General features: G+C 52.1%; 1 protein-coding gene across 3 annotated transcripts; it reads right to left on the bottom strand.

Moving 5' to 3' along the window:
• Positions 1 to 12,786: 12,786 nt before the first annotated feature.
• On the bottom strand, positions 12,787 to 21,723 carry SERPINA3 (serpin family A member 3). 3 transcript variants are annotated; one of them, XM_059373897.1, is made up of 5 exons: positions 21,633 to 21,723; positions 19,508 to 20,161; positions 16,248 to 16,521; positions 14,180 to 14,330; positions 12,787 to 13,196 (listed from the first exon to the last, which is right to left on the bottom strand). In XM_059373897.1, exons 2-5 carry the CDS (start codon positions 20,142 to 20,144, stop codon positions 12,993 to 12,995), a joined length of 1,266 nt encoding a protein of 421 aa, XP_059229880.1. In that variant the 5' UTR covers positions 20,145 to 20,161; positions 21,633 to 21,723; the 3' UTR covers positions 12,787 to 12,992. The 3 variants fall into 3 exon arrangements, with proteins under 3 accessions (XP_059229880.1, XP_059229879.1, XP_059229877.1); XM_059373896.1 differs by having other exon boundaries at positions 21,629 to 21,717; XM_059373894.1 differs by lacking the exon at positions 21,633 to 21,723 and adding an exon at positions 20,590 to 20,667.
• Positions 21,724 to 25,440: the final 3,717 nt, after the last annotated feature.

Here is a 25,440-nt window from a genome sequence, read left to right as displayed (position 1 = left end):
CTGGAAGCTGTGCAGAGGTCCCCACAGCACCTTAGGAAGGCCTCTGAAGGCAGAGCACCACCATTCCCCAGGCGGGGTCAGCGGAGGAGCCCCAGATGGCTGAAATGGACTCCTCACCAGCCCCAAAGAATGGGGTCCAGATCAGTTCTCATTCATCTGGGGAGTGCAAGGGACACAGCTGACTCCAGAGGTGGGTATTTGAGTCACCTCTACTGTGTCAGACCCCCACGGGGGCATCCCTCAGCAAGCAGTCCCCACTATGGTGCTCTGCCAACACTGAGGCCTTCACAGACTGCTGACCCCGGTCGTACCCTGCTTCAGTTGGGCTTCGGGGACAGACGATCGCCAACAAAAGAAATGTCTTCTCTCATAGTTCTGTATTCCCAAAGTCTCAAACCCGGCTGTCAGCAGGGTCTGGGCTCCCTCCAAATGTTCTTGGGAGGAATCTCTGCTTGTCTTCCCCTCCCCTTAGGGATGGCTGACATCCCAGTATAACCTAACCCTGTGTGCAGGACAGGGGTGGTTGGGCCAATCTTTTGGGCAGACACTGAGTTTTCCTTCCAGTCCTGCTTCTGCGGGAGGCTGAACCTCCCCCGGGGTTGGGGTCAACATGTGTTGCCCCAGACTCTGGTCGTCCCTTCAAACACATGATGCTGGGTTGACTTGCCTTCGTAATTTCCTTCCTCTTAAACCAGAAAAGCAGCCCCACCCCCCAACATGCCTCATCGTATGCCCAGACTCTCTGCTCAAGGAGCTCTGGCCCTTGACTATGGCTGTCGGAGCAGTGAGTGCTAATGCCAGGGCCCCTCCCCTCTGGGGCTTCTGGCATCAAAACACTGTGTTCTCTACAGGGTGTCCTGTGGAGTGGGGTCCTACCTCTGACCAGGGAAGCCTGTGCCCCCGTGCTTGGCTGATGTTTGTGGAATGAATGATGGGTGAACCCTTTAGCTACAAAGGTCCTTCTCTGCTCTGAGACCCCTCCCGCTCTAAGCTGAGGCCTCTTGAGGCCCGAGGAGTCTCGGCTTCATCCACATCTTCTTCCTGATGTCAGACCTCCACACTGTACCCCCGCCCAGAGGGAGCAGGTGGGAGCCCCTCGTTGCCTCTCAGCCAGAGCAAAAGGCCCCAAGGACAAAGTACAAAAGGCAGTCAGTTTTCCATGCATATCTGGAGCCCCATGAGCTCCCAAGCAAGCCAAAACCAGCTGCTGAATGAAATGGAAAAATGATACTTTTGAAACAGTAGAATCAAAAACTCTGTACACAGCTGGAGTTTCGTGTGACTGCAAATCAGCAAAATAGCAAAGGTGATTGAATTTAATTATGATTGTTCATGTCTGGGTGTCTGTTGATGGGTCAGTAATGTTGGATGTGAAATAAGGAAAGACATAGATGGGGGGCAATCTGGGTGCCTCAGTGGATTAAGCATCTGTCTTCTGCTCAGGTCGTGATTTCCAGGTCCTGGGATCGAGCCTCGCATCCAGCTCCCTGCTCAGTGGGAAGTCTGCTTCTCCCTCTCCTTCTGCCCCTCCCCCTGCTTGTGCTCTTTCACTCTGTCAAATGAATAAATAAAACCTTTTTAAAAAAATAAAAAAGGAAAGACATAGATGATTCACAAATCTTTCCATTACATTTACATTCACAAATATTTTCCATTACATTTATTGTTTTTGTCTTCATTCAACAAAATCACGAGTTATCTTGTTACAATGGAGATTTTTGCACAAATTGGATTGATTGGAAGAAAGAGTCTAAAGGATGAGTCTTGAATATCTTTTGTAAAATCTGTTCACACGTTTCTGAACCATGGTCCTGTGTCTGAAGCTGCGTTGTAGCTGATACCTTCTCTCTCTAGGGACAGTCTCATGGTTGCCTGGAGGTCTCAGTGCGGTCACACCCCAGGGCTGGGCTTTCACCCAAGCTCTGGAGGCCAGCACCTTGTGCTAAGGCCAGTCTTGGGGATCCTGTAGACGGCCTCCCTCCCTGCCCAGCTGCATATTTCATTTACCCTGCACACTATTGGCCTGCTCAGTATTTTAAAAAATTGAACTAGCAGTCAGCGTTCAAAAGCAGAAACATTGTCACCTAAAAACCTAGCTCTTTAGTTTCTCTAGAAATTTGAAAAGCCAGTGGCCCTGGAACACCTTTCTGCAAGACAATATCACACTGAGGCCTGTGGGAACTTGGGCAGATGTTGTGGGAGGAGGGTCTGTAGCCAATCGTGCCTTTTTCTGAGAAGCCCCCATTTCTGCCCAGTCACATGGTTACTCAAGATGGAAGCCACATTCTCTGCCTCTCTAGTGGCTAGGTGGACCACCTGTCCAGGGTCTGGTCAATAGGAGACGAGCTGAAGAGTAGGATGGAACTTACCAGTTGGGCCTTTCAAGAAAGAGTGTCCCTCCATTTTCCTTTTTCTCCTTCCTGTTGAGTGGAAGGTGGAGGCTTTGGCGGCTGGTCTTCAAACATCCAGGAGAGGACAACACCCCAGGGGTGGCAGACCTACCATCTAGAAGCCTGGGCGAAATGGCTACTAGGTCTGCTCACATTCTTAGATGACGTCAAAATTAAAAATATATATATTTATTTATTTGAAAGAGAGAGAGAGAATGGTGGAGGGGCAGAGGGAGAGAATCTTCCAGCAGATTCCCTGTTGAGTGTGGTGCCTGACTTGGGGCTCCATCCCACATTCCCCTGAGATCATGACCTGAGCTGAAACTGAGAATCAGACACTTAAAATAACCAACTGAGCCATCCAGGCACTCTGGTCAAAATTTAAATTTTATCTCATCTAAGCCACTGTTGCAGATAAGCCACCTCTGGGTGCCACCTTTTGATGGGGATCTGCTTTCCAGTGTGCCCTCTTTCCTACCATTCCCTGTGCTTTCCCAGTGCCAAGGTCAGGTGATTTCTGCAACTGAACTCACAGTGTTAATGTTTTTCCTTGATCCCTGGCTGCTGCCTACCTGGGCCCTACACATTTGAGTTTGGGACACCCATTGTCAATCTCTGAGAAGCAAAAGAAAAGGAAGCCACCTGTTTTCCAGTACTTTGTGGGGGGCTGCTCACCCTTCTTTTTTAGTGGATCCCCTCAGTGATTCAGGGCCCCTTTCTCTGGGAAGGCTAATTTTATGGACTCATTGGTGCTCACTAGAGAAAAGGGGGGAAAAAAATCAGTCAACTTTTTTCTCTGGCAGTAAATGCAAACTGCACAATGAGGCTTCCATAGGATGGCACAGTACAGACCCTGACCAGAGCTCAGTGGGATCTTTGCACCTGACAGCTGCCCTCTTATTGCTTCTGCGGGGGAGCTAGTGAGACCCAGAGAAAAGATCTGGCCTCAAGGGTGTCTAACCCCAAGTGTATCTCTGTGGCTCTTTTCTTCTGTGCAGTTGGACCCAGCGACCTCAGCCAGCTGACAGCCAACATCCCAGCAGCAGGGACTGGCATGGAGCATAACACACGGACATTTACAAACCCCATTTTATGATTAGAACGGGCAACATGCCTTTATTTGGGACACTTATCTTCCCCCAAAATGCTTATTAATCAGTGACCCTAAAGCAAGCTTTGTTTACAGACTTCAAAAAGTATTTCCAGAAATGTGCTCAGCCCGACATATACACCAGGGGTCCAGGGCCACTCCTCCGCCCTGTAGACCACACGTACTTGGCCCCTCCTTGCATCCCAGGGATGGGACCATTGGGCACCTGCTACCACAGGGGAACTCATTGAACTAGCAGCTGCCTTGGCAATGCTGGGACCTGCTCAGGAAGCCCAGATTTTAGTGCCTAGCCCTGACCTACTGAATCAAAATCTACCTTTTAACAAGATGTCTGGTGGATCTATGCCCACGAAGCCCGAGAATCCCTGAGATCTTGCCAAATGGGTGGGAATAGAAGTGTACAGGATTTGAAGTAGAGCATTTGAAGCCCAGCTCTGCAGCTTTGGAGCTGCCCAAGCATGCTGCCTCTCATCCATTCTGAGCTCCAGCTATGGAAGGAGAGAAACAATGTTAAGCTGAACCATGTGAAGGTGCCCTTTCAAGTAGGTTAAAAAAAAAAGCCAAATATAATCAATTTGATAAATTTCACCTAGCACTTACCCTATTGGGTTGTGGGACTCAATCTCAAAATGAGGTAAAGTACAGAGAGCACCTAGTCTCCCATGGGCACGCACACCATGCCATAGCCTTGACCTCCCATGCAACCCTCACCCCGTGTTCCCAGTTCCCATGAAACCATGCAGAAGAGCCAGGTGTACACAATCTCATTGCACCTGTTTCCTCAGCACAAGCCCTGGGCACATGTGCAGATGTTATTCTCACAGTGGCGTGAAGCTTGTACAAGCACACCCCCAGCAGCCCACTCCAGGAAGGCTTCCCATTTCACTTCAGGTGAAGAAGCAGAATCCCCAGTAGCCTGGGGAATGTCTCCAAGGCCATGCAAAGACTTCCATGGTGACTCAGTCCCCAGAGCAGGGGACCCCATCCCCGAACTTGGACCCCCAGAGGGGTCCCCTGCTCTGTGCTCTCCGGACCATTCAAGTGCCTCTGGGAGCATGATCCTGGTAAATTTACAATCCTTCCCAGGAAAAGCATGTTTCCCTGCTCCAAGTGCCGAGTCCTCACAAGGAAGGGTCAATTGAACACAGTGCTGGGAGAGGATGTGGGGTTGAGGTCGGGGTGAGGCCTGGGAGTGACCTGGAGGCTGATGGCAGCCGTGGCTTCTGAGCCCCGTTCATTCAGAGTCATCATGACCTTGTGAGTGACCTACAAGGAAAATTCTGGAATCATCAATTGACCCCATAGGAAGGACGGAGCAGGCTTTATTTTTATGCCATTTTTTTTTTCCTCCTCTTACTTAACCTCACCCTTAACACCCTCCACTCTTCAGGTCACCTACCCTTTTGTCCACTCTTTGGGTGGTGGGACTTACTATCATCCACACCCTACAAGTGCATGTGGTCTGTTTGTGGTTGTGCCCTCAGTGCACACACCAGATTCCAAGTTTGCTCTGGTCCCTGCTCCATCCCTGAACTTGGTCTACACCTGGGACATAGAAATTCCTGGCTCGGCCTCATGTCCCCTCCATCATCACCTGCTTATGGAAGGTCACTTGGTCTGAAGTCAGAGGACTCTGGTTCTTTGTCGCTCCACCACACCACCCCCGTCTCTCCCACCCTACCCCACTACACCCGCCCCAGGGTGTGATCTTAGAAAGTTGCTTCTCCCACGTACTGCTCAGGGTCCCCAGTGATCTGATGAGGGTGTGGAGGTTCAGGGAGGTGGTGTAGCTTGCCTAAGCTCACACAGCTAGGATGCAACAAAATGAGGACTCAGACTCAAATCTGTTTGACCTCAAACCCCTCACCCTTTCCCTCACCCTCCATGGCCTCTCCTGGAATGTGTAGGACATGGAGGCCACAGAGACCCAGTGCTGTGTGAGAAAGAATCCAGGCCTTTCAAATGATTTGACTTGGTCTCAAACCCCGGTTTGATGCTAACTAGCAGTGGGGATGCTAACTAGCAGTGGGGATACTAACTAGCAGTGGTGACCAGGTGATTAGCCTCAGGTTCCTCATCTATAAAATGGAGGTGCAGCACTGACCTCATGGCCTGAGTGGTATCCAGCAAATGTCCAGTGAAAGCGCCATAGGAGAGGGAGCTGATGGTGTCCATGGGCTATACACTACCCCAGCCCACCCTGATTTGCCCCTGATTTGCCCTCAGCCCTCTGCTTCCTCCTTCTGTAACTCTCTCCCTGAGTGTGTGGCTCTGGGCCTCTCTCCAAAGTGAATGTCTCATATGAACAGAAGCACACTGACCTCAAGCACCTGCTGGGAGACGTGGGCACTAAGTGAAGTTGAGGGCTCTATCCACCCCTAGGGCAACGGCCCTGCTTCCCCCACGCCCTTCCCTAGGTTCCAGAGGTGCTACAGATCTCAAGTTAGCAGAGTCTTCCCTAGCCGCCTCCCGTGGTTTGGGAGGCAGCCCCCTTGACCTTTGAGAGGGTCCATTTTGTCCCTCCCTTCCCAGCCCTCCTGCTTCCTGCTCACACACTGATCAGGTCTCATCCAACAACTCAGAGCGTCTCCTCCAGGTGACCCCTTTCAAGCCTTGCTCCACCATGTCCTGGAATGTGATCTTGGGAGACTCACTGACCCTGTCCAAGCCCTGTTGCTCATGCTTGGTCTGGGACTAGCAGAGTGCTCCAGAGGAAGGCAGCTGCAGGAGGCATCTAGAGGGGTAGGGAGACATCCTGGAAGCCCAGGCTTGGCTCGGGCTCTGCTGCTAAGTGGGAGTCCAGCAACCGTGGACAGGTCACTTCACCTCTTGGGGTCTCTGCTTGCCCTCTCTGGGGTGGCACTAAGATTCCCCCATCCTATAACTTCCCCCAGGGTTATAGGAGTTCAAGGTGATTTTGCCCCATTCTGAACCAGCCCAGCACCTGGCACAGGATAGACTCCCAGAAACGCACAGATACTGTGAACTCAGAAGACTTGAGGCCTCTCTTCCAGTGATTCTGAGATCCCAGTGAAGCCTAGAATCCATTTTAATAAGGAGGGTGAGCTGACTCTTACTCCGCTGAGGGAGCTGCTGTGACCCTTTTAAAAGGTAAATCAGATTCAGGGCCTCTGAGCAGCAGAGTTGGTTAAGCCTCCAGCTCTTGGTTTTGGCTCAGGTCTGGATCTCAGGGTTGTGAGATCCGGCCCTGTGTCGAGCTCTGAACTTAGTGGGGAGTCTGCCTGACAGCCTCTACTTTTTCCTCTGCACTCTCTCTCTGAACAAATTATATTAACCTTTTAAAAAAGGTAAAGCAGATTCATTCCCTTGTAGTTCAAGATCACCAGTGGTCTCCATCACACTGAGGAAAAATTCTGCACCTCTCACCACCTCTTAGGCCCTTGTCAGTCTTCTGACCTCACCTCTGACCATCATTTTCCTCCCTCCCTCTGCTCTCACTACTCTGGCCTTCTTGCTACACTAGAACTTGAAAACTCATTCCTGCCTCAGGACCTTTGCACTTGCTATTGGCTGCCCAGGACTGTGAACAGCCTTTCGGCAGCCCTTACTTCTGCACACTTCCTTGCTTCACTCAGTTCTCTGCTCACAGGTCACATTCTTAGGGAGGCCCTATGTCCGTCCTCTCCACCCTATGCCCTGCTTTATTTCTTTATGCTCCTCTGGAGTGATATGAAATGTTTGTCTAGCTTCCCTACTGGAAAGTAAGCTCTATGAGGGCAGGTATTCTGTCTGTGTCATTTACTTCTAGGTCCTTAGTACTCAGCATAGATCAGATATTCAATATTTGTTGGAAGAGCAAATGGCTCATGGGATACCATTGGAATTCCACTTTAAGGAGGGACTGGATGGCTCAGACGATTAAGAATCTGACTCTTGATTTCAGCTCAGGTTCTGATCTCAGGGTCATGTGTTCGAGCCCCGTGTTGGGCTCCACGTTGAGCACAGAGATTCTCTCTCCCTCTCTCTATGCCCCTCCTCCACTGCTCACGCTCACTGTCTCTCTAATAAAAAGAAAATTCCGTTCCAGGGTTTCAGCACTTCCCCTACCAGCACAAGCACCATCCTTTGGGGCTCTGCCCCTATCATCAGACCATCCCAAGCTCCCCACCACAGTCTCACTTGGCCCCTGGGTTTGGGTAAATTATGATAGAATCGATCATCATCACATCACTCTGTCCTGCCTCTGATTTTCCATGTCTTCAGGCAGCCCTGAACCTTTTCAAACTTGAGCTCTCTCTGGAAAAAGAAGAAGAAATTGGGGGAAAGCTTCATCTGAAAAGTTTTGCTCCTTACCAAGTAGCAGCAGAGAACAGACAAGTCTCCATTTGTCTATTTGCCTGGTAATCTGCTTTGGTGGCTATCCTGGTTTTGTTGAAAAGTCTGTAAGATGTTCATTCCTTTCTTTTATTGAGCATTCATTCACATGTTCATTCATTCATCTCTGCACAAACACGGACCAGACATCGGTGCTGGGACCTGAGCTACATGCCAGGGAAGCAGAATGGATGAGAGGCAGCTGCTCCCTCCAGGGACTTGGGTCCACTGGGAAGAAACACATGGAATTCACAAGGGCAGTGTGTGTGGCACGGCCAAGTCCTCTAAACCGAAGTGCTATGAGTCGCCAGGACACCATGATCCCATCCGAGCACTGTGCAGACAGGAAACATGAGACCCAGAGAGAAGCTTGTTCCTTCACTCCCTCATTCAACAAACAGTTTGGGAGCCAGGACATGAGGGATTACCCAGAAGAGGCTTCCTAGCCTTCATCAGAGGTGGCCTATGCAGGGTGAATGGGGAGTCTAGAGGAGGCATAGAAGGCAAGGAGTTTCTGGAGGGCTTCCCGGAGGAGACAGTTCCTGAGCTGAGACTAGAACATGGATTGGTTAAGAGAGTGAAGAAAGGAGTTTCAGCAGAGGGAAGAGTATATTCAAGGTCATGGAGGCGGGGCGAGCCAATACCACTCCAGGCAGCTGCCTACCCCTGCTGCTCTTGGGATGTGAGGGCGTGTGGATGCGTGTGTCGTGATGAGACCCCCTTGGCAGGCTCAACAAACTGGCTGGGGGTGGGGGGATGGGTGGCGGTGGTGGGACTCCAGCCCTACCTACCCACAGCCCCACACTCACCTAGAATCGAGTGCTTTCCAAGGCGCTGGGGAGATTCAGCCTGACCCTGGACACAGAAGTCTGACCCTTTGGGAGGGCGGTGACAGGTTGGGCCTCCGGGGTTAACCCAGAGGGTACTGATGCTGCCCTCGGCCCAATGTTCACTCTCAGCACAACCAATTGTGAGAAAAACAACCCACCCATCAGTTCAGGTTGTGTGGAGATTCATGCAGAGAGAAGAAGGAGTAATGCAACAGGAGTGATGCCTGCCCTCAGGGCTGGTGTCCTGGGGTTGAGGCACAGCCCCACCACCGCACACTCTCCTGAGTGCCCATTTCCTCCCTCACCCTCCTCACTACTCAAGATGAGGTCCTGAAGACCACATTGAGAGACAGAGGATGCAGTCTTTAAAACTGGTAAAGGGCTGACCTGATTGGACCAACTCTCCACCCCCTCCGGCTTCATTCCTCCCCCTGAGGACACCTGCTTCCTGCCGGGCGCTGTGCCCGGCAGCGCGGATGCCTGAGTCACAGCTCTCACATGCAAGGAGCTTGCGTTATGAAACTTCAGGATGCTCTATTCCTTAGACACTTGGGCTATAGTGTTTTTTAAAGGGTAATGACCACTTCTTCTAGAAAGCCAACAGAACTTTCTGCTTTCGTGCAGCATCAACAGAAAAGTTAATGTGTACTCTGCAGAAAACGTCTTTGCAACACTTTTGGGATTCCGATGCCTTGTCCTTCCTGAGCTGGCTTGGTGGCAGGGATGATACAAAGGTGGCCTGCGTACTGAGTGTGGAGACAGGGTTGTGGGCACAAGATTCCTTGTATCCATCTATCTGTCCATCCATCCATCCATCCATCCATCCATCCGTCTGTCCATTCATCCAACCATCCCTCCACTACGGAATACCCCAGCATGCTGAAGATGCACTGAATACTGGGGAATAAGACAGGGTCCTGTCTTCATGGATTTTTTTTGTTTCAAATCTTTGTTATAGAAGAATTCAAATAATTACAAAAAACAGAGAGTGGCATAATGAACCTCACCTACCTCCAACAGCTTTGATTATTATTAATGTGAGGCCAGTACCCTTTTTTCTACTCCTTCCAGTCCCTTTTCCCCCTCAGGTTGTTTTGAGCAAATCCTACAGATCATTTCTTTTTACCTGTAAGAATTAAAAAAAAATTATAGCCATAGCCATGCATCACACCTTTAAAACCTATAATTCCTTAGTATCAAGTCATTGTTTCCCTCCGTGGTTCCTCGAGGTTTCTTTTTAGAGTTAGTTGGTTGGAACTGGGATCTCATGTGTCCTTGAGTTCATGTCTGCAAGCCTCCCTTTCTGTCTAGTGAGGTGAAAGGCACATAACATGAAATCAACCATCGTAAAGTGTACAATTCAGCAGTGTTGTGTACATGCGCGCTGTTGTGTAACCGTCACTTCCCTCTCGGGTCAGACGGTGTCAGGCACCCCCAACAGAGACCCCATCCCCCTTCTCCCCCTCCCCGGCACCTGCCAACCACTGATGTGCCCTCTGTGTCTATGGACTCGCCTAAGCTAGGCGTTTTCTGTAATGGAATGATGCAGTCTGTGACCTTTCGTGTCTGGCTTCTTTCACTGAGCACCGCGTGTTCAAGGTTCACCCATGCTGTGGGCTGGGTCAGCACCCCATTCCTCTCTAGGGCTAAGTCCTATTCCCATGTGTGAGGGCACCACACCAGCCTCTGCTCGTTCCTTCGTGGGTGATGGTCAGGCATCTCTGGTCTCTATCATCTTCCTCACGAAGCTTTGTTCAATGTGACCCATCTTACCAAATGATGTCTTCTGGTTTCCCAAGCTCCTGTGTGGCAGTCTGAGTGTCACCTCTTTTTGCTCGGTCCAAGCAGTGACATTTCCTAAGTATGTCTCAAAATGTCCCTTTTCCTCTATCTTCACGCCTCCATCCTCTGCTCAGTGTCCTGTCACCTGTCACTTTAATTCCTCCTACCGCCTTCTAACCATGGAGGGGGCAGAGCAGGGTAGAATGCGACAAAGAATTTGCTGCAAGGAAGCGAGTGTATTATAACCAGGGGACCACAGTGCTGATCATGTTTCTGGCTCCCGTGCTTTCAGAGAGCTTCACACACAGATCGTGGAGGTTCAGGGAGCACAGTGCAGGGCAACCCCCTTCCCCACCACACCAGATCACTCAGCCTTTAGGACCTCAGCAGGGCTTAGGGCCCTGAGATCCAGACTTTTGTGCTCTCTGAACCTTAGCTGGGCACCTCCCCTCTCCGCTGGGAATCCAGTTTTCTTAAGGTTGCAGTCCCCCCGCCCCCGCCAGAGGTCACCAGGGGACTCTGTGGATCATGCAGATCTGGGGTTCATAAACTCACTGAGCAAGGGGGAGCATCACCCTGTCAGCATCTCAGTCTGCCTCAATGGGGGAAGTTAGGGGAAGTATGTATGGGGTTTTCTGGGCTGCAATGAGTTCACGGTGGTTTTAGAGTGATAGAAAGCACGGTCGGAATTGACAAAAGGGCCAGGAGTGAGTGGTTTTAGCTTTAGAACCCGTGAGTCCATGAAGAGTTACTTTTTCTTTTTAAGATTTATTTATGATTGGAGCGAGAGAGGGAGGTGAGGGGAGGGCTGAGGGAGAGAAGCCTTAGCACACGCCCTGCTGAGGATTTATTTTCTATCTTCAATCGCTCTTGCTGACTTTTACTATGTAAACACTCTCAAGTCTCTCATTATTAAAAAATGTGGAAAGAAAATCCTTCCTTTAGTCTAAACGACTCTCAAGCTCCCGTCTTTCCTGCCTTTCGATGCCAAACAGCTATGGAGTGGTGTTGACAGTTGTAGACTCCCTGAGCCGTCTGCTCTTCTGCCCAACCCACCCCCAACTCCCGGTTCCTGCTCTCACCCTCCCCCGGGATCCTTCCTGCCAAGGTCACCAAGGGACCAGCGTTAGACTCTCCCAGAGGACGTTCTTCGTCCTTCTCCTCCAGAAGGGTCCAGCCCATTCCACGCCATCTTCTTCCCGGGGACTCTTCACAAGACCACCTTTTTCCTCCTGTGTCTTCTCCCGCTCTGTTCCAGTCTCCTTGCGGTCTGCTTGTCTCCTTACGTGTTGGTGTTTGGGTAAGGGTGGCCCTAGGCTCTCGGCACCATGCACACAGAGATACCTGTCTCCTCTCATGGTCTCGCTGAACCACCAACTCATGATGACCATGACATCCATCTCTCTGACCCAGATTTTCTCACTGAGCTACAGATCACCACAGACAACTCCAACCCCACATGAGTACATCACAGCTATTCATCTTCCTGCAGAAAATCGTTCTTTTTGTAATCCAGAACTCACAGCACAGAACAGTGCTTCAGTTCTAGTCTCCTGAACCCCCAGCTCAGCAACCTGGACATCATCTTTGACTCCTTCCTGTCCTCTGCACCATCAACCACCAAGTCCTGCCGCTTGTACCTGTTGGCATCTCCCGTAAGTGCCCCTTCCTCTGCACACCTGCCCAGTTCCCTGGCTCAGGCCGTTCTGCTGCCCCTCATCTCCCCCAGCCCAGCCCCCGCCGCCACCATCACCCAGTTCCTGGTAACTCCAGCAGAGGGATGACTGCGTGGCTTTAGCAGCAGCAGCTGTCCACAGGTCGCTCATTTTTTCCCGCCCCCCATGCCAGCTGCTGAGGGGTTTGTTTCTTGTGCAGCAGTTGGAACTCATGAGGCATGTGTCAGGCTCTGGCCAGGAACTTACAAAGTAGCTACTCTCCCCAGATTGGGGGTGTCGGGGGGGTGGGTAAAAAGGAGGGATCCTGGAAGAGAGAAGGTCCTAAGACCGAGGAGTCTAGGGGCTCTACCAGATGGGGTCAGGGTCGGGGGTCAGCATGTGGCCACATCCTGGGCCCAGGGGAGGGAAAGAGTGAGACTAGAACTGGGGACAAGGGAGCCCACAGAAGAAGGAACCGGATAACACTCTCCCCTCCCCTCCCAGGCCTGAGGTCCAGGGGGGCTTGGCCACAGGCACAAAGCCTGCTTCCGGCCAGGCTTCTGCAGCTGAAGGCCTGGGTGAGACTGAGCCCAGTGGGAGGTCTTGGAGCTTAGGCTCCAGGCACAGGCAGCTACAGGGGCCTGGAGTCAGGAAGATCAGGATAGAAAGACACAAAGAAAGTGTCCGGTCTGAGAAAGAGAGTTTATTGCCATCTGGAGGTCTCAGAGCCTCTGATCAAAAAGTCCCGAGGCTCCCAGGGCACATGGAAGCCACCAGAATCACTGTCACCTTCTAAGGGATGAGCAAGGATGGGCCTGGCCTGTGGCTCTTTGATGCATGGCGGCTCAGGCTGCATCAGAGACCTGGCACCTGAGAAGGAGGGGCAGCCCTAAGCTTGGTTGGGGTTGGTGACTTTGCCCCAGAAGAGGATGTTCTTGGTAGCTCTGTGAAGTATGCACACAAGAAAGGGTCTGTTGAAATGCACAGTCATCAGTGGACCCATTTTTCCGGACAATAAAATAATTTTACTTCCCGTGGCGGCCGCGGCTTCCGTGCCCTCCTCCGCCACATCGAGCAGGGCCTTGTGGACCACCTGTGGAAACACGAGAGCATAATGCACTGTAGGTCTGGTGGGTGAGGGGTGAGGGGCTCGCCTGAGAGCCCGGAGGGGACAGACATTCACGCAACCTTGACCCTGGCCCATCACGGATTGGCGGGGCGTGGCGGGGGGGGGGGTGTTCCTCCTGACAGCCCTGTCCCTGGTTCTGAGTGGTTCTGATGCACAGATACACAAACTGAGGCTCCCAGGCTGTGAGGGGTCGCGAAGGATCGTGAAGATAAAGGGGAGGGGCCCCCTGATCTGGAAGCCCCTCTGTCTGAATGCAGAGACTGTGCTGCCCCCCAAACACTCACTACTGAGAAGAGAACAATCGCAAGTGACTTTCTAGCAGCCTCTCCACCTGAAGCAGCTGCTGCGGATGTCCCTGGGGACCCACGGGCCTCCCTGCTCTTAGCCCCGTCTGCAATGACCTTGGCGCCCTGGGCTACTTTGTGTAGATGTGGCTTCACATCCCTGAACCCCATAGGCCCCTCTACACACCTCCCTCCATGACCATGTCTTTTGGAAGGAGGGGTGCAGAGGGGGGCAGACACCTTGCCTCATTCCGAGGACCTTGTTTTTGGAGCACAATGCAAGGGACCCTCTGTGTTTCTTTCACACCCCTCACACCTGCCATTCACACTCCCATTTTACAGGAAAACTGAGGCATCCAGCACTTGAAGTATTGGCTGCTGTAGGCAGTAAAAGGGGCAGTGTGGATGGGCTGGGGTCCATCCCCAGTTCACACCAGGCTCTTCCCCATGAATGGCTTCGGGGTCACAGTATATTACAGGGCAGGTGGGGACCCAACATGCTTGCCACACAGCTCTCCTGAGCTTGGGGCAGACCCACGAGGGGGACGGCGTAATGAGAGATGCTGTTATTCACGCAAATTCAAGGTCATCCGGTTGTCCGCCTTGCCTTTATCATTCAAGCTCAGATACAGAGGACAAATGATCTAACGTCTTAACACTCACCTGGGAAACTGCCAGGTTCTTCTCCCCTGTGACTCCTGACAGGTCGGCCTGGGGGGTGAAGACTTCCCTCACGCCCAGCTGGGGAAGTATCTCTTCCAGATTATAGCTGCTGGAGATGGAAAACTTCGGCAGGTAGAGGTTGTCTATCGTCCTAGGAAGGGAGAAACAAGAATTTGAACACCTGCTTGCCTCAAGGCTCGCCTTCTCCCACCTCGAGGCATGGTCTTCCCTGGTTTCCTTTCTGACCACCCCCTTCTTGCTGGAAAGAAGAGCTCATTTCCTCAGTTTCTTGATCTCTCATGCTGAAGTGACTGCGTTCGAAGGGCCTGGAGGGATCCTGAGACTAGCAAAGGAAGGTCCCCATCTTGGCTGTCTGGTGAGCTCCGTGAGAGCAGTAAGATTTCTGCTTCGGGGCAGAGCTGCTGGTGAGTTCTTAGAGCAAGAGCAGATACCTTCCATCTACAAGCCTTGCTCTTGCTCTCTCTCTCTCTCTCTGTTTATATCTCTAAGACTTCTGTCATGGTCTGCCTGCTTTGACACGTACCAGATCCGAGGAGGCTGTGACTCCCAGCAAACCCTGAGTGCCACGAACAGGGAAGGTATCAGTTTCTCTCCATATTCATTCATTCACCACCCCCTCCCTTCACTCAACACACATTCACTGAGCACCCACAAAGGGCTAGAACTGTGTTAAGTCAGGTGTCCTCAGTGCTTTGTGAATCAGAGGTGTGTGAAGAAAGTTCTAGCCATTCACAACGAATCATCAGCCCCGGCCAGGTGGGAGCTAGACACCGCCTCCCCGTGGCCCCACCCTCAAGGACCAGGCCCAGAATTCACTCTGCTTTGTGGGTCCTCCTTGACTTCAGTCTTCCCAATTCCATATCCTAGCCTGTCTCTAACCTCAGGTTCATCTGAAACTTGACCGCCTCTGACATGTCTCACGTGGATCGCTGCCCTGGGCTCCTCGCCGGTCGTCCTGCCTCCCTGCTGGTCCTTGTGGTCTATTCTCCACTCAGCCTCCTAAGTGATCTATTTAAAAACAATACTCAGGACATCCACTCTATGGCCCAAGACCTTGGGATGAGTCCCTGTTTCACTTAGAGGAGGAAGAGGCAAGGTTCCCAGGGGTCTGCAGGGCGCTCCTGAATCCGAGCCGTCCCGGTGGACCCCCTGACTTCTCCGGACTCTTGCGCTGCTCCAGCCTCTCTCTCACCTCACTAACCCTCAAACTCACCAGACTTTGCACAGAGGCTTTGCATTGACTGTTCCCTCTGCCAAGAATGCTTTTCCCCAACCTACCCACAGGGCTCGGGCCCTCACCCCTTTCATATCAATGCTCAAATATCACCTAATGGTGATCCTATTTAAAACCACAAACTACCTCCTGGTTGGTGCAGTTTTCCTTGTCATTTTACCCCACTCTATCATCTACCCACACGCCCTCAGTTCTTAATGTCGAACATACTAAATAACTGACCTATTTGTTATATCCCTCTATTTTCTCATTTCCCAGTGACAAAGTAAGCTCCATGAGAACAGGAGATTTTTGGTGTAATTGCAGACATGTCATCTGGGTCTAAACCAGTGCCTGGTGCCTACTAGGAGCTCCATTAACCTACGTGACCTGTGCCAAATGGATGAACAGATTAATGAATGAATGTTAACAGCCAGCGCAGAGCTGGTGCTTGGAGCCCGTTCTGGCTTTGGCCTTCAGCTGATCGCGGAACCATCTGTCCCCTCTGGCTTCAAGAGGTCAAGACAAGGAGAGGGCAGGCATGAGGACTGGGTTGAGTTAAGGAGTCCCCGGGACCTGAACATGTTGACGTCGGAGGCAGCATCACCCCTGTCCCATTCAAGGTCATCATGTCTCATAGAACAAACATTTTCAGGCTCAAAGCCACACAGACAGCCAGGGCAGGGTGTCCCCAAACTCCACCTGTGTTGGGATGGCTTCCCTAGGGAGGAAGGAGGCCCTGGGTGCTGGGGGTGCAGGGAGTCCAGGAGCGGGGGGAAGCGGGAGCGCCTGAGAAGGGAAGAAGGAGGGATGGCCTCATCCCCAGGTCGTCACCTCATCTGCAATGAGTCTGTCCACCTCCTCAGTGTCTCCGGGAGCAGGCTGGCCTCCACCGCCCCCATGCTGCCCTGGTCGGGGAGGATGAAGAGTGCGCTGTCCGTACTGGTGTACGGGAGCTCCACCATCGTGCAGCCCAGTGCCTCGTCTCGGAAGTAAGGTGTCCACACGTCCTCCAGGCTCATCATGGGCACCTTTACAGACCTGCTCTTGCTCACGTAGAACTTGGACTTGAAGGTGTCTCGGGGGTCAAAGGGTGTCTTCCATTTGGCTGAAGGTCAGAGAACTCTGTGAACACAAGGGCTGCCCTGCTCCGACCCCTCCTCCGCCCAGGTTCTCTGGGTCATGGATACACTCCAAGTGCCACCGGCCCTGCCACTGGCCCCACCTTGGTCTGTGGAACATGCTGGCAAGTGGGTAGGCCACTGGGGACAGGGGTGATAAGCCACACAGGTTTGGTTGGGACGTGACAGTGAGACAAAGATCTGGTTAACTGTGGTAAGTGAGAGACTGACAGGAGTTTGGGAATAGTGGGTGCAAAACAGAGGTGGGGGAGAGACAGGAGAGGGGAGAGACGGGAGAGGGGACCCCGAGCACTGTGAGGGATGGCAGCAGGGGGAGCAGGGGGAGGAATGGGGAATCCCTGACCCTCTAAAAGGATCAATACTAGTAACTCACTGGTAGTCGTCGGCGTTATAATGTACACACATGCCCACAGCCTGGTCAAACACGGAGCAAATGGGGAATTTGACGGTGGGACAGAGCTTGACTGAGGGGGGTGGCCATAGGGCTCCCCAGGAAGGGCATAGGGCATCCCCAGGAAGACTGGAGCTTTCAGTGCGGCGGGGGTGGGGAGAGCTCTTGGGGAGACTAGAGACTGGGGGCTTGCTGGGGAATGTGCACACCCCCTCACCCCCCCACCCACACACCACTGTTGGAGGCAGGAGAGGAAGGGAAAGCCAGGCCAGCTGGTGTGTCCCTAGGGCAGGCAGAGTGTTAGGAGGGGCAAATCAGGAGACACATAGAACAAGCAGCACATCGGGCCTGGATTAGCTTTATAGGGAAATCTTGTTTCAGGCCTTCATCCGCAGCCAGAAACACAGGCCCTGGGAGGATTTGCCCCAGGACTCAGCCATAACCCCCAATGCAGGCTTTCAGTGACTCCACCCAGCTCCTGATCACCCACGGACTCCATGACGCTTCTATGGGTCTCTGTCTATTTTTGGTGCCCATGGGGACCAGGGCTCCACAGGGCGGACTCTGTGCACGCCCCGCCTCTTCAGATCTCATGGGCTGGGGGGCTTGTGTTTCTCAAGTTCTGACCCATGGGACCAGGTGCTGGACCAACTGGAACTTGAGAATGGGCCCTGCCTGGGATCCTGCCCTCCCCCAAGGTCCTTCTCCCAATGGTGACCCAGCTGATACCACCCCCAAGATGATGGGGGGCACTGTTGCAGAACCCTGGGATGGCCAGGTTCCTTAAATGCTATCTTCCGATGTAGACGGGACCTCCCTCCCCACCCCACCTGCCCCACACTGAGTCCCTGGCTAGGACAGCCCCAGGTCAGAATGGCCCAGCAGTGCCCAGGCAGAGGGCTTCCTGAGCCTATGCACAGGCCCCTCTTCAGGGAGGAAGCTGAAGTTCATGCCCAGCCTGGAGGGATGTAAGAGGCCACTCCTTCCTCCTGGGAGCCAGGCACGTTTGAGTCAGAGTAAAAAGCGCCAATCTCCCTCAGACAAAGGGTTGCTGGGCCCCTCTGCAGGGACTTCCTACAGTGGCAGAACGTCATTTGGAAAACCCTAAGACTAAGCGGGAACCCACGGAATGGGAGAAGATATTTGCAAATGGCAGGACAGATAAAGGGCTGATATCCAAGATCTATAAAGATTGTCTCAAACTCAGCACCCAAAACTCAAATAACCCAGTCAAAAAATGGGCAGAAGACATGAACAGACACTTCTCCAAAGAAGACATAGAGATGGCCAACAGACACATGAAAAAGTGTTCCACATCACTAGCCATCAGGGAGATTCAAATCAAAACCACATGGAGATACCAGTGGTATCTAACATGTCAGTTAGAATGGCAAAGATTAACAAGACAAGAAACAACAAGTGTTGGCAAGGATGTGGAGAAAGGGGAAACCTCTTACACTGTTGGTGGGAATACAAGTTGGTGCAGCCAATTTGGAGAACAGTGTGGAGATTCCTTAAGAAATTAAAAATAGAGCTACCCCATGACCCTGCCATTGCGCTACTGGGTATTTACCCCAAAGATACAAATGTAGTGAAAAGAAGGGGCACGTACACCCCAATGTTCATAGCAGCAATGTCCACAATAGCCAAACTATGGAAGGAGCTGAGATGCCCTTCAACAGACGAATGGATAAAGAAGATATGGTCCATATATACAATGGAAGATTACTTAGCCATCAGAAAGAATGAATACCCACCATTTGTATCAATACTGATGGAACTTGAGGAGATTATGCTGAGTGAAATAAGTCAAGCAGAGAGAGTCAATTGTCATATGGTTTCACTCATATGTAGAACATAAGGATTAGCATGGAGGACATTAGAGGAAAGAAGGGGAAACTGAAAGGAGGGATATCAGAGGGGGTGAGGAACCATGAGAGACTATGAACTCTGGAAAACAATCTGAGGGTTTCAGAGCGGGGGTTGTGGGGGAATGGGGTAGTCTGGTGTTGGGTCCTAACGAGGGCACATGATCTAATGAGTGCTGGGTGTTATATGCAACTAATGAATCACTGAACACTGCATCAAAAACTAATGATGTACTCTACAGTGGCTAACTGAACATAATAGAAAAAATGTAAATAAAATAAAATAAATTTTAAAAATCCTAAGGGCGCCTGGGTGGCTCAGTGGGTTAAGCCGCTGCCTTTGGCTCGGGTCATGATCTCAGGGTCCTGGGATGGAGTCCCACATCCGGCTCCCTGCTCAGCAGGGAGCCTGCTTCCTCCTCTCTTTCTCTGCCTGCCTCTCTGCCTACTTGTGATCTCTCTCTGTCAAATAAATAAATAAAATCTTAAAAAAAAAAAAATCCTAAGAGAAAACAATGCCTTCAGGCAGGGCGGGGCCTCAGGGACCTACCTCCTCCCCTCCCCCACCCCAGACCAGAGGCACCTGCTCCATGGTGTTTTCCCCAATAACACGGTTGGCTACACCAGGCCAGAATAAGGCCCCAAAGTCTCAGAACTAAAACTCTGCTTCCAAACCCTAAGCCAGGCACTCACCTTTAAGGAAGATGTAGTTCACCAAGACCATGGCTGTGTTCAGGTCAAGGTCCTTGACCAGATCCACAATTCTCCCCTGGGTCTGATTCTTCACATAGTCATTGATGAGCTTCTTGGCCGCGGCAGATTCCTGGAAGTTGGTGGAGAAGGCCTCAGAGGCGTAGAGCACCCTGGCATCTTCCATGAACTTCTCCAGCAGCTTGAGCGACTCACTGACGAACATGGCGTTGCCAACGCTCAGCTGCAGCTCATTGCTGGGTTGGCGGAGGGTTCGAAGCAGGTGCTGGAAACCCCGGTGGATTTCAGTGTCTGGGGTCTCTGTGAGGTTGAACTTGAGGCCTTCGAGGATCTCCGTCAGGGTGGTGTTTTGGGCCCCCAGGGATAGGAAGGCCAAGGCAATAGAGATGCTTAGCGGGGAGAAGATGACATTCTTGTTGGGGGTCCTCGCAGCCAGTTGCTTATAGAGGCTGAGGGCGAAGTCAGTGTTGCTGGAGGCTAATCGGAGGCTGTCCACAGGAGTCTCATTGTGTAGGTCCTCCTGGGTCACATTTGGAGGGTCAAGCACGCCGCCCGGGGCGCAGTGGACAGGGGGGCAGAGCCCAGCCACCAGGAGCCCCAGAGCCAAGAGGAGCCACATCCCCTCTGTCCTCAATTCTGTAAAACAAAGCTCCTTTAAGTGTTGGGGGGGCAGATGGTGCCCCAACTGCCTCTCACTGCTCCCTCCGCCCCCACCGTGTGGCCTGTGTTCCAGCCTCTGCTTGTTAGCTTTGTGACTTTCCTGGGTAGGCACGCTCATAGGCACCCAACATACACGATTACGTGACCCTCGAGGTTCGTGCTGTACGTACTGTACGTACTGTAATTTTGCCATTTTCCCCAGGGGAGAAACTGGGTGCAGAGCAGAAAGGGGCTCACTCACAGTCGCCACAGCAAGTGGGGGAGCAGCGGGGGGAAAGTGGTCAGCCTGGCTCCCGACTCCTGGTTGGGGGAGACCAGGGTGGGCTTCAGAGCTGCAGAGACCTGGACTGGGATTTCATGTGGGCTACTTGCCATTGCTGTGTGTTGACAAGTAAGTGACTGACCCTCTCTGAGCCTTGGTTCCCACCTCCGCACAACACGCTGAGTAGCTCCCATGAGACAAACCGGGAAGGTGCTGGGCTCCTAACGGGGTTGCCGAGGCGGCCTTCCTCCCACAGGCCACCCACTCTCTGAAACTGCCCACCAGGCCAGAGCTGTGGGTCCGCGGGGAGAGAGGATGGAGGCACTGCTGGAAAGAGCCGGAGAGAGGGGCTGAGTTCAAAGCCGGTGACAGCAGCCAACAGGGTTGTTTACCTTCAGCCTTGGTCTACTCAGGCCCAGAGCGCAGAAGAGAAAAGGTCAGCTTCAGAGGTAGAGAGGGGAGCCCGGGAAGGGGAGGGGAGCTGAGCTGAGCTGCCTTCCATCAACAGGCCGGTGGGAGGAGGAGCCCAGGAGCTGCAGCTTCTGGATTGCCTCTTTGGTCTGCTTACCCTGGGGCTAATGCAACTGAATCTTTGAAAGAGTTAAACATCCCCCCGCCCCGCCCCCGCATCATTTCTGGAGAAAAAGAACTTTGTTTGGGCACGTTGGCAGGCTGGCTCTGTTTCTGAGCAGCCTGTTTTTCAGTGGCTGGACGGACACTGCCGGCCTGTCTGTCTGCCTGTCTGCTTGGCCAGGGGCCTTGGAGGGGAGAGATGCTGAGGGACAGTCCTCCCTAGAGATTCCCTGGACTCTGCCCAGAGGGACCCCCACATCAATCTGGTGTGCATCTCGCTGTGAGACCAGTGCCTGGTCTCGTGTCCCCTGGGGGAGTTGCCTTCCAGAGTGTCCGCTGTGGGGGGGGTACAGAGGTGGCTAAACTCAGAATCCCATAGTGTGTGAGGCAGAAATCATCAAAGAGGCCCTTGGGGTATGCCCCCTTTTGCAGGTGGGAAAACTCAGACCCAGATGGAAGACATGTCTTTACAGGGCATGGCCTTTGTGTCCAGCCCTAGAGCTGTCCCCAGCGCTCTGGGACGCCCTTGCCAGGCTTCCTCCTGCCTCAGAGGCTCCAGACCTCTCTAGAAAAATGGGTTCCTTTGTTCCCGGGATATCACGGATTACCTGCCTTTGCTGCTGGCTGTCCTCAGCGATTCCAAAGCCACCGCCTGCCCAGAGTGCTAGATTTTCATGGGCGCTGACTCCTATTTACCCGTGCGAAGAGCTCCTCCCCTTGCTTGGGAAATGTTGGCAAGGACACCCAAGTGTCTGTTTTCACCTGGAGTGGCCAAATAATCATTTCTGGTAACATGAATTCATCAGAGCCAGTGGAATCAGCCAGTTACAGGAACAGCCCCCAACTGGCTTCTTAGAACAAAACAAAAAACAACTTTCCCCTTTCATTTTTGTCTTATGTTTATGAAACAGTCATTGAGGAGCATGTGAAAACTGAGAAAATACACAGAAGGACGTTGATAACGGTCCCCCAAATTCCATCCCCCAGCTAACATCTCGCGATTTCTGTTACAAGTCACTTTCTTTGACATGTGTGTGTATGTGGTGGGAAACTTCCTCCACACACTCAGATATATTTTTTAAAATGCAGCACACTGTATTGGCCTGCAGATGGATTCGCGCTTTGAGGCACCCCTCCCCTGTTCCCAGATTGAGGGCGTCAGTCTGAGGAGCTCGAGCATAGGGGAGCATAGGGGAGCACAAGTGTCGGGGGCCTCTGGTCTCAGGCACCCTCCATCCTGGGCGGCTTTCTCTTCATCCGAGGGCCCTTCCACTCTTGATTCGCACTCAGAGATGTAGTGACCTTGAGGTCTCCTTGGGCTTTCTCCCCGGCCTTTCTTGGGCTCCTGAGAAAACCTTCTCCTTGACCCTCATGGTCACGACCCTCCATCCATGACAAACTTGGGCAGACGTAGGGTGCCACAGAGCACAGCTTGGAAACCACCAGGTTGTCCGTAAGGGTGTGGCTGTGGCCTGCCGGGAATGTTGCCAGCTGGGTGGCCTCAAGCAACTGGAAATCCCTCAGGCTTAACCTCCCCATCGCTACAAAGCAGATAGTGACATTTTCCTGGCAGGGTGATGCAAAGGGTACAGGACATAACACAGATCGTAAGCTTCCTTCTGACAGGACTGTTCGTGCTGTGCCGTGTCTTGAGGTCCTTACCAAGTACGTGCTGGCCGATAAGCACTGAGGTGACTAAGGAGAGGTCCGGTCCCCTCCTTCCTGAAATGGTGACTTAATTTCCTTTTAGTTTCCATATATTTTCAGAATTGAATGCAGAGTAAAATCTTACACAGAATCCCAGGGTCTCCTGGGTGGCTCAGTCAGTGAAGCATCTGCCTTCGGCTCAGGTCATGATCCCAGGGTCCTGGGATTGAGTCCCACGTCAGGCTCCCTGCTCAGTGAAGAGCTTCCTTCTCCCTCTCCCTCTGCCCCTCCCCCTGCCTATGCTCTCTCACTGTCATATAAATAAACAAGATATTTTTTTAAAAATTACTCAGACCCCTTGTATGCAAATAATGAATCATGGAACACTCCATCAAAAACTAATGATACACTATAGGTGACTAACAAAACATAATAAAAAAAATTACACAGAACCCCACAAAAATAGTGGTTAAAACAAGGCTACAGTTTATTTCTCACTCACATCCGTTCAGGTGTGGACGTGGGTTGATTCGGCAGCTCCACTTGGTCGGGGGCCCGGGCTCCTTCTCTTCTGTGGCTCTGCCATTCCTGGGGTATGTTTGCTGCATCTTCCCCCTCTTCCTCCTTCCACTCTATCCTACCAACTACAGAGAAGCCCTTCCCCAGTGGAATCTTCTCTCTCTCTCTCCCTCTCCTTCTCTTTCTTGTTCCCAAAGCCTCCCAATCCTGAGCCCTCTACTTCTCCCGGAGACCTGAAATCATCATTCATTGGTTCAGGGCTATCGGGTGACCCCGTGGGTGGGGCTGGGTGGGGGTGCTTCGTCCGCCAGCAGAACATCTACTAGAACATCAGTGCCTGCCGTTCCTGGACTGACCGCCTCTTTGTATAGCCCGAGTCCCTCATTTTGTTGAATAGATCTCTGTCCCTTTTCCATCTCAAGCATTGTCACCAAACCTTGGGCTGTGCCAGCCTCCCGAAAAGGGAGTGTATGACTTGCCCAAGAACCCTTCTCTGTTAAATGATGGAGCTGGTGGAGTTTGGGCAAAATCAACCCAATGTCAAATCCAGGCTCTCCGTACCTTCCCATGCTCAAAAAAAGAAAAGTGTTTCCATCCTTGAACTTATGACAGAAAATGCCAATCTTGGGAGTACAATTCTCTTAAGATTTTATGTATCTATTTTAGAGAAAGTGAGAGCAGGGAGGGATAGAGGGGGAGTGGGAGAGAAAAATAATCTGAAGCAGAATCCACACTGAGTATAGCGCCCAGCCCCATGGGACTTGATCCCACGACCTCGAGATCATGACCTGAGCCAAAACCAAGAGTCAGACACTTCACTGACCGAGCCACCCAGGCGTCCCTTGGGAAAATAACTTTCTTTTAAAGATTTTATTTATTTATTTGAGAGAGAGAGAGAACAGTGAGAGACAGCATGAGGGGAGAAGGTTAGAGGGAGAAGCAGAGTCCCCATGCAGCTGGGAGCCCCACTATGGGACTCGATCTCAGGACTCTGGGACCACGACCTAAGCTGAAGACAGTTGCCCAAGCAACTGAGCCACCCAGGTACCCCGGGAATATAATTCTTGTACAGGTGTTGAGGACACATTTTTTTTTTTTTAGAAGTTGAAAGTGAGTTTAATGATTCTTTAAGACTTAAGACCTTTTGGTACTGATCCTAGATAGAACAACTTTCGCGTCATATAAGGCCCCAAACATTATAGCAAATCCATGAAACTATTTACATTGTAAACAGCAGTTTATTTTCATGTATATCTATGTTATGCAAATTAAACAATAAGGCCACCATGTTAAAGAAGACTGGTTTCCAATGCATGAGGACACTTTTTTTAAAAAAAGATTTTATTTATTTATTTGGCAGACAGAGATCACGAGTAAGCAGAGGCAGGCAGAGAAAGAGGGGGAAGCAGGCTTCCTGCTGAGTAGAGAGCCCAATGCGGGGCTCGATCCCAGGACCCTGGGATCATGGCCTGAGCCGAAGGCAGACGCTTTAACCCATTGAGCCACCCAGGTGACCCAGAGGACACTATTTTTATAAGGTGTGGCTTGTCCGTAGGTCTGAGTAGGGAAGGCTGCCTCTTTAATGTGGATTGGGGTCCCAGCTGAACAGGGTCTGTCCTGGCCTGTCCCCATGTCCTACCTGGGACAACAGATGGGCATTTTTCTCGGACTTGAGATGGACCGAGGTGAGCAGCCCAAAGGGAGCTGGAAAGTTCCACTTGGCTTTGGTGGGGTCAGGGCCAAGGTCTCCAGCAGCCTACTGCTGGGGCTCAGGGCAGTGAGGAGAGAGACAGGCAGAGACAGGCAGAGGCCAGAGGGGCACTGGCCTTTGGGGTCCGTTTGGGTGTGTCTGTTGCACGTGCCTCAAAGGGGAAGATGAGAAAGTCAGACCACAGGGGCTCAGCCTGGACCTGAGGCTGGCAGGTGCTCTGTCTGTAGGACAGTCACTCCTACTGTCCCCAGCCACCTACGGCATCCATCAAGACTGGACTGACTTGGGTCTTGCAAACGTGACCATTGTGCTCTGTTGACCGCTTTCCATAGTTCTCGCCTTCCCGTTGTTGCCACCGATTTCTGAATGCCAGCTGGGCACAGGCAGGCTCCAGGAAGCCTTAGGAAAAGCGTTGGGCACCCCATATGGGCTGCGGTTGCATGTGGAAAAGAGTGTACTTCTGGGGCACGACCAGGGCAGGGGTGGGTGGCAGGAACCCGAGTAAGAAGGTGTCCCACCTCCACAGAGCAGGTGAGGCTGGGA

Source organism: Mustela nigripes, chromosome 13, assembly GCF_022355385.1.
Source record: "Mustela nigripes isolate SB6536 chromosome 13, MUSNIG.SB6536, whole genome shotgun sequence".
Classification (NCBI taxonomy): domain Eukaryota; kingdom Metazoa; phylum Chordata; class Mammalia; order Carnivora; family Mustelidae; genus Mustela; species Mustela nigripes.
The sequence above is the reverse complement of the archived record's forward strand: the minus strand, read 5'-3'. Positions and strand labels throughout refer to the sequence as shown.

Coding starts and splice junctions, on each gene's coding strand:
- SERPINA3 (XM_059373894.1), bottom strand. CDS start 20,641: ATGGGAGCTACTCAGCGTGTTGTGCGGAGGTGGGAACCAAGGCTCAGA. Junction 20,162..20,589: donor GGAACCAAGGCTCAGAGAGG/GTCAGTCACTTA, acceptor TTTGTTTTACAG/AATTGAGGACAGAGGGGATG. Junction 13,197..14,179: donor AGAACCTGGCAGTTTCCCAG/GTGAGTGTTAAG, acceptor GTGTTTCCACAG/GTGGTCCACAAGGCCCTGCT.